At 34.1% G+C, this 8,776-nt stretch overlaps 1 protein-coding gene across 1 annotated transcript; it reads left to right on the plus strand.

Moving 5' to 3' along the window:
* Positions 1-117: 117 nt before the first annotated feature.
* LOC130944049 (growth-regulating factor 1-like) lies at positions 118-2,681 on the plus strand. Its single transcript, XM_057872174.1, has 3 exons — positions 118-711; positions 786-1,311; positions 1,488-2,681. Exons 1-3 carry the CDS (start codon positions 384-386, stop codon positions 2,350-2,352), a joined length of 1,719 nt encoding a protein of 572 aa, XP_057728157.1. The 5' UTR covers positions 118-383; the 3' UTR covers positions 2,353-2,681.
* The last annotated feature ends 6,095 nt before the right edge of the window (positions 2,682-8,776 follow it).

The following is an 8,776-nucleotide window of genomic DNA, read 5'->3' on the forward strand; positions in this document are numbered from 1 at the left end:
ACTTTGCAAATAGTAGATAAAAAAATTTGGATATTTTGATGAGTACGCCCAAGATATAAACTTGGTGCAGTTGGGTTGTTCTCTCTCCAATTATATTTATGTTTGTGAAGACAGAAAACTCACTCTTGAAAACACAAAAGCCACATTCTTGTTTTCAATTTTTCCAGTTTGAGCTTAGCTTTAAAGGTGTCATAAGGCATATCTGCTGTTTCCTCATTTTCATTCTAACTATCTATCTATATGAACTATGATGATGTGCCTCCCTTCTTCTTCTTCTTTGCTTGTGTCCCATGACTACTCCCTCCCAACCTTAATAGCGCTACTACTCTAGCTTTCTTACTTGTTCTTCTTCTACTTGTTGGTGTGTGTGTTTTCTTTTCTTTATGGATCTTGGGGCGGTGGGTTTGGATGGGTTGGTGGGTGGTTCTATTGGGTGTTCAGATGGTGAGACAAAGCACAAGTGGTACGGATCTGGGTTGTTGAAGCAGGAGAGATCTGGCGGTGGCAACACAAACAACGAAGATGATGATGAATATTGGAGGAGCAACAAAGTGGCTAAGACTAGTATGAATGGCGAGAGGAACTCGTCATCAAGCTTGCTGAGATCCAATGCAAGTCTCTTCTCTGATGTTAGTGGCAACCAGCAGCAGCAGCAACAAATGCTAAGTTTCTCTTCACCATATCATTACCTTCCCTTATCAAGAAATACAGGTAAGCTTTTTCTCTATTTACTTATTTATGTTTTGTGAATAGTTGCAAGTTTTTTATTGGTGGTTGTTGGACAGGTTGTCACAGTTGGGGAAGCAATAGCATGCATGGGAATGGGAATGGGATTGGGATGAGAGGGGCATTCACTCCATCACAGTGGATGGAGCTAGAACAGCAGGCCCTGATCTACAAGTATATAACCGCTAATGTCCCTGTCCCATCTCATCTTCTTATTCCCATCAAGAAAGCCCTTCATTCTGCTGGCTTCTCTCACTTCTTCAGGCCCAGTGCAGTGGGCTGGGCTGGGTTCCATCTGGGCTTCTCTAACAGCACCGATCCCGAGCCAGGCAGGTGCCGGAGAACAGATGGCAAGAAATGGCGTTGCTCCCGAGATGCCGTTGTCGACCAGAAGTATTGTGAGCGGCACATGAACAGAGGACGCCATCGTTCAAGAAAGCCTGTGGAAGGCCACAATGGCCATGCCCTCACCGGGACAACCACCTCCTCCACCACCAAGAATGTGGTGCCCGGAAACACTCCTCCTCCTCCTCCTCCTCCTTCCAACACCCTCACCTATTCTTCACCTCCTAATACCATCAGCAGGTCTTATTCTATGACGCTGACTGGTCAATGCTAATAGTGGTTGAGATTCCTTTTAGGAAAGGAAGATGCTCTTGTTACTTTATTTATCTCTCTGTCAAGTGTGATATAGTTTAGGAAATGTGCTTTTAATAAACACAACACAACACAATTTCACTTTTTTTATTTTCTCATTGCAGGATGTTTATGACTACTACTACTACTAATAATAATAATAATAAGGAGAGTAATGGTAGTGAGAGAATCCCAGAAGCTGAAGATTCACTTCCAATGCTGCCACCAACTCTTGAGCTGAAACCCAAGGAAAACCCTTTCATCATTCCCAAACACCAAATCCCATACCAACAGGAATCTTCAAGGAATAATGAGTTTGGTCTTGTCACTTCTGATTCCTTACTGAACCCTTCCCAGAAGACCACCACAACAACCTTAACAGACAGGGAAACTGATTCCCATCATTCCCTCAGGCATTTCATTGACGACTGGCCCAAATCCCAGACCCACCGCTCTGCCTTGTCGTCGTGGCCGGAGTCCGAGAGGACCGAGCTCTCGATTTCCATCCCCATGACAACAACCTCCAATGACTTCATGTCGTCCACCTCCTCTCCCACCAATGACAAGCTCACTCTGTCACCCCTGCGTCTATCAAGGGAGCTAGACCCGATTCAAATGGGTTTGGGAGTGGGAAACAATGCTTTAAGTGATTCATCAAACTCATCAAGGCAAGCTAACTGGATTCCAATCACTTGGGAGAGTTCAATGGGTGGTCCTCTTGGAGAAGTTCTGAATCTCAGCACTAACAACAACAATGGAAGTGATAATCAATGTGGCAAGAACAACAATTCGTCCTCAGCACTTAACCTCATGAGTGATGGGTGGGATAATACTAATAGCCCTCCATTAGGGTCTTCTCCCACTGGGGTTCTGCAGAAGACAGCCTTTGGTTCTTTATCAAATAGCAGTGCTGGGAGCAGCCCAAGGGCAGAGAATAAAACACAAGAAGGTTCAAGCTTGTGCAATGATCTTCTAATGCCTGCATTGTAATGGATTCAGTTTATTTTAGTTTTTGTTTATTTGTTTTAAAATTATTGCTTCCCCCTAAAATATGGTAGTAGTAGTAGTAGAATTTGCAAGAATATGTCTAGTCCCGTAACGTAACGTTGTATGTTAGCGTTGATAATTGGGTTGTGTAGGGTTTTGTTGCTTTTGACTTTTTGGTGTTTTTTGTATTGAAGGGTACTAAAATGTTGGTTGGTATATGGACTGGTTTTTATGAGAGATGTCCCGGTTATAGGTGATGGTGGGGACTCAGATTGCGTGACGTAACAGTAAATATTTAATGAGTGTTTGCAAGCTACACAAAAATCATTGAATGCGCTTCTTCCCATCTTTGATTTTAAACAACTTCCTCCTTCCTCTATTCTTATTCCTATTCTCTCTTTAAGTTTTCTTTGGATCTTTCTTTGTTTTCAATTTTAATGACTTTTGTCCCACTCGTAAATTTAAATCACTACTTCTCTCCAGACCATTCACATGTTAAATTAATCTGTTTCGATTTTCTTTTTAAATAAAAATGGTAGGAGTATCTGCAAAATACTTATTTATATTGTGTAAATCCTTCCTTTTTTCTAGTCCACGCAAATTGAGAAGCCAACTTGCTCAAGAATCGATGATTCAGCATTTTGGAACTTGGGATAAATAACTGGGTTTGCCATCTGTCATCTGCTATCAAATTGTCCAGTGACCCAAAAAGGTTACATTTGCTTTTATCAAAGAGCGGGTGGAGAAAGAAGGTTAAGGAAGGGTAAGAAATTTCTAAGCGGGTGGGGAAAAAGGTTAAGGCCTTAAGGGTAAGAAATTTCTTTCTTAGGCAGTGCTGGAGGCTGGCTCTCCATAACCTGATGATTAATTAAGGCAAAGCATATGTTTTGTGATACGAAAAAAATAAAATAAAAATAAGACAAGAACTGAAATTGAATGATGATATGACCGTTATAACTCTCCTTAATGCTATAATTTCACAATATACGTTATAGATTAGTTATGTGATATGCCTGTTATTACTCTGTCTTTAATGCTATAACTTTATAGATCAGTTATTAATTATGGGCACAAAAAAAAATATTGTAATGTCCTAATATGCTATTATTATCCATTAATACAAATTATTGAGAGTATAACTACTGATGCTTCATTTCAAAATATAAAAGGGAGGTAAAACAGTTATTTGACAGACTGCATTTTGCAAAGCTTATTACTCACTTACTGACTTGAGCGTAAGCAGGTACCTACTCTTTTGTTCTCTCATTGTCAACGTATGCCTCATTCTGACGGAAAGTTTACAAGTATTCATCGACACACAAGTTATACACTGGTTACCCTCTACAAGAACAAGTGAAAAGATAAATTGAAATTGAAATAGAAAATAAAAGATAGGTTGAATTTTTTTTGGTAAAAGGATAACAAATAAAAAAAAACTAAAAAGACTAAGCTAAATCATTTTGCAAAATTTGCAGTAGGTTTCCTAGTGGTTGAAGCCAAGAACAATGATCAATGCTTCCAAATACACCTTATTTTGCCAAAGTATCCGCGACTCTATTAGCTTCTCTAGGAGCCAAAGAAAACCAGATAGAAATACCACTTGGCATCTTTATGTCAAACAAGCTTAGTAACTCCATGTTCTAACACCAATAAAAGACCACACCATATCGCCCACACTTCAGATCAAAGCACATTCACATCAAAGAAGACACTCCCATCACAATTCACCTTAGTAACCAACGCCTCAGTTTACTGTTCGGTCAAAGGATAAGAATCTATCCAACAACCACAAACAACCATCCTTGGTTGAATATTCTTGACTGGAAAATCTCAATCAAACCCACCCTTTCGTAGTTCTTGTGAGATTAGGATTGTGACTAATGATCTCTCATCCGTCACCTTATAACTTGGTTTTTATTGTGCATTATGAGTTATAATTCGGCGTTAACTATTATTTATTCTTTGCTTGTAACCGACTTAATGACCATCATTTCTATCTTAATGACCAAACGGTTATAACATGAATATCATTCATCAATTTTATGCTTATAAAGGACACCAATTTCTATATTTCAATAGACATAACACATGATAACTTCTATTTCATGTCTTACATTCTATATTCATAAAATTATTATAACATACAACATTTGTAACTTCTATTTCATGTCTTACATTTTATACCTTCTATATTGATAGAATTATTATAATACACGGACAACATATGATAAGTTCTATTTCATGTCCAACATAACATTATATTCATAGAATTATTATAAACAAAATACATGATAAGTTATATTTCATGTCTTACATTCTATATTCATAGAATTATTACACACAACACATGATAACTTCTATTTTATGTCTGACATTTTATATTCATAGAATTATTCTTATACCTCTTAAACACTTACTGACTTAAGCGTTAGAGTGTCTTTTGCAGATACCTACACCCCGTTGTTTTCTCATTGCCGACGTATACCTCATCTTGACGGAGAGCCTTCACCGGCAGACGAGCTAATCTCAGCAAGAACAATCTCCATTCTCAATCCTTTCGAAATCATAGATGCTAGCTCATTCAAGTTCCAAACATTCTTATTAATTAGATCTTCTAAGCAAAGATCAGTATATGAAATATGCACAAAATCATCTTTCCTTCAACAGAACCGGTTTTCATCCATTTAGAATACCAGAAAGAGTCGAGTAAGGCCCAATATTCTATCCAAAATCTTCATGCAATTTATTAGCTGCTACCAGAATAGCTTTTCAAGTATGGGATGACCCTTTTGTCGCTTGAGTATTGAAGATATCACCTCCTCTTAAATACTTATGGTGCATAAGTTGAATCCAACCAGATCTTGTCTTTATTTGAAATAATCTGCCATACCACTTTGTCAAGAAGAGAATAAATAACAATCTTAGAATCTTTGAAAGCCAAGCCACCATATTTCTTTGGGGTCCAACTAACTTGATGCAAGCTTCTAGTGTCGGTTTTGCATTTCCAAACAAATTGCTGGACACATTCATCAATATCCAAGCAAACCGAGGTCGAGAAAAGAGACGTTTGCATCCTATCAATCGGAATAGAGAAAACGGCTGACTTTGCTAAGCAACATAAAAAGGAGAGGGATTCAATTGAAAGGATTCACTCAATTTTTTTGCAATAAAAGAGAAATTCACTCAATTTCACTTGTTTACACTATGGGATCAATACAAAACCAAAAAATAATTTGTCACTCTTTCAATCTTTTTATGTGACCACTATCATAATTTAAAAGGTATTTATAATATTTTATTAGGTTAAAATAAAAAAATTAAACCCACAAATATATAAAGTCTAATTTAATAATTAAATAAAAAAATCAAAATACATCAAATTAAATTGAATATTCTAAAATATAAACTAATAATTTGTAAATAATATTATTTAAATTCTTTATATTACAAACATTTGAAACACGTATCATTTTATCTTTTAGCAATTTTTTTAAAAATATTTCTTGACCTGTCACCTTATAATTCTATTAATCAATTTTATGCCTATAAAAGAAACCTTCTATAGCTAATATCAGAAATATGATAAGTTCTGTTTATGTCTTACATTCTATATTCATAAAATTATTATAAGGATTAAGGATACACACATGATGAGTTCTATTTTAGATTTAACATTCTATAATCATAGAATTCTTATATACCTCTTAAACACTTACGAACTTGAGCGTCGGAGTATCTTTTATAGGTACCCACCTCCTTGTTCTCTCATTGCCGACGTATACTTCATCTGGACAGAGAGCTTATAAGCATTCACCGGCAGACGAGTTATACACCGGCCAATCTCAGCAAGAACATTTCTAAATTTTAATTTTATTCAATTTTGTCATAATGTTTTTATCTCGTTCAATTTTATTTTTAATGTTTTTTATTTGTGCCAAAGTTATGTTTGAATATTTTCAATTTTGTACCTAATGTTTTAGATAGAATCAACGTTCAAGAATAACTTTGACACAACTCAAAAACATTAAAAAAAATTAAATAAAATTAATCGTTATAAATATTTAAAAAAAAATCCCAAATGCTAAGACAAAAGATTACTTTACCCATTTACTTTTTGGGTAGGAAGAGGATTTTCAACTTGCTTTTCTTGCATCGTTAGCTCTTGTTTGGGAAAGTTCCTAAATTTCTTTTGGCATCTCTCCTTTCTTTTGGACGCGATTAGCTTGTCTCCTTCCATTCTTCTTCAAGCTTTGGATAAGTTGATCATTTGATTTTTTTTTGACATGGATCATTTGATTTTTAGAACTTATATTATAGTGTGTACATACATGGCTTTTGTTTTTGTCATTCATACATGGCTTATGCCTTATGGTGTGGATGATACAATTCAATTTTAGGACCACCCCACTAAGTGTGGACTTGGATGTACAATAAGCCCAAAAAATAGAATGCTTCCTGGGAGTTGGGACTCTGTCTTAGACTCTTAGTATAACGGTCCCTAGAAATGTGTATTTACTATTTAGACATGTATCTATAGCCCAAGACTGAAAAAAAACTCACACATATACACATTATTAAAGAAATTCTTGCAGCTCCAGGTCCAAAAAAAAAAAAAGGAATTCTTGCAGCTGAAGCTTAGTTCATACGATAATCTATGTGTTTCTTAACATACTGTACCTAAATTTGAATCTTAGTGAATATACCAAATATTAAAAAAAAACTCTTTAAATGTTGTATAGGTGAATATGTTGTGTGAATATATTGTGATATCTAAAATTAGAGATTATCCAATTCATCTAACAAAAAAAAAAAATTATCTCTCGCAAGCGGCAATGAGATTTCCGGTCAAGCAATTATATGCAGAAAATATCAGCGCGTCAAAAATATTCTCTCACCTCTCTCGTGCTATTAGGTGCAGAGAATTAAAATCTATTCTTTTTTTGTCAAGTGAATTATACAGCTCTTAATTTTTAACATTACTCATGTATTATACATCCACACAACATACTCACACATTTTACATGAGTTCATTTTTAAGTTCATTTTTTTTTCGTAAGACTTAAACCCGGATATAGTTGTTAAGGAAGCATATGATATGCCACTGAACTAAGTTTCCAATCACAAACTCATTCTAGTTGTATTCCTTAGCTAAGTTGTTGTTTTTGTGGTGTGACCGTGTGAGACAACCAAGTCCAAAATAAAAAATAGGAATTCTTCCCAATAATGTAGTATAGAGATTGCATGTTTTTTTGTTTGGTGTCTAATTTAAGTATGAGTAAATGATCAAATTTTTTTGTAAAAGATCATTTATCTTTTAAAATAAATCTCAAAATTTTTTTAATTAAATTTATCTTTTAAAAAATTTAAATTAATCACGTTAGTTTTTTGTCATTTTTTTATTGACGATACTAAAATTTATTAATGTGACATGTTAAGTGATACTATAACATGTCCATAAAAATCTTAATTGACTACTAATATGATAAATTCATGAAAATATATCAAATTAAAATATAACTTAGGAAAAAATTTGATGTATTAAAATCTCTAAGTTTGAGACTTATTTGATCTAATTTCATAAATTTATTATGTTACTCGCCAATTAAAACTACTAAGTGTGTATTGTGGTGTCACTTAAGGTATTACATTAATTATAATAAGCTTCGACGTCGTTAGCAAGAAAAGTGTCAAAAATACTAAAATGAATAACTTAAAATTTTTTAAGGACAAATTTAATTAAAAAAAAATTTTGGAGAATAATTTAAAAAATAAATGATCTTTCAAATACTAATTTAAATATTTACTCTTACATAAATACTTACTAATTGTACAAAAGAAGCAATATTTACTTTTTATTAAAAAGTTAATCGTAGGTATTCAACAAAAACTTAATAAAAGTGCGATATTTTTAGTCTTGAACAAAATTTTTCTCTAAACTCAAGAGTTCGAAGTCTGAAAGAGAGATTATATTCTTTTCACTTCATATCTCATGTGTTTAGATTTTCCTGAAGAAGCCAGTCCTAGGTTCTTATGGTGTAATCTACTGAATGATCTTGAAATATGAGGTGTTATTATGATGTGGCCCTTGCTATAAAACCGTTTTTTGAATTTCCAGCATATTTAAGTGTCTTTTCAAAATTGTTCTTATCTTATATGGTGGTCGCGAGCTAATGAGATTTAAAAATTTTAATTTGGACAATGTTGTAATTAAGTCGGGAGGACAACTTACAAAATATTCTGATGCTTAAATCAATAATGTTTTAGGTGATAGAGTGAATAATATGTCCATTTGCTAAGTTTTTTTTTAATTTTTTTAATTTTATTTTTTCGATGTAACGCTATTGGGTATTTACAGTCTTTAAGGCTGTGTTTGTTTTCAGAGATAAGACACTAAGATAGGAATACGAAGACACAAAATTGTATTTGA

Source organism: Arachis stenosperma, chromosome 8 (assembly GCF_014773155.1).
Source record: "Arachis stenosperma cultivar V10309 chromosome 8, arast.V10309.gnm1.PFL2, whole genome shotgun sequence".
Lineage (NCBI taxonomy): Eukaryota > Viridiplantae > Streptophyta > Magnoliopsida > Fabales > Fabaceae > Arachis > Arachis stenosperma.

Bases quoted from the DNA above. Each gene is read 5' to 3' on its own strand.
- LOC130944049 (XM_057872174.1), top strand. From the start codon at position 384: ATGGATCTTGGGGCGGTGGGTTTGGATGGGTTGGTGGGTGGTTCTATT. The intron at 712-785 runs GTAAGCTTTTTC...GTTGTTGGACAG, and splicing joins TCCCTTATCAAGAAATACAG to GTTGTCACAGTTGGGGAAGC. The intron at 1,312-1,487 runs GTCTTATTCTAT...TTCTCATTGCAG, and splicing joins CCTCCTAATACCATCAGCAG to GATGTTTATGACTACTACTA.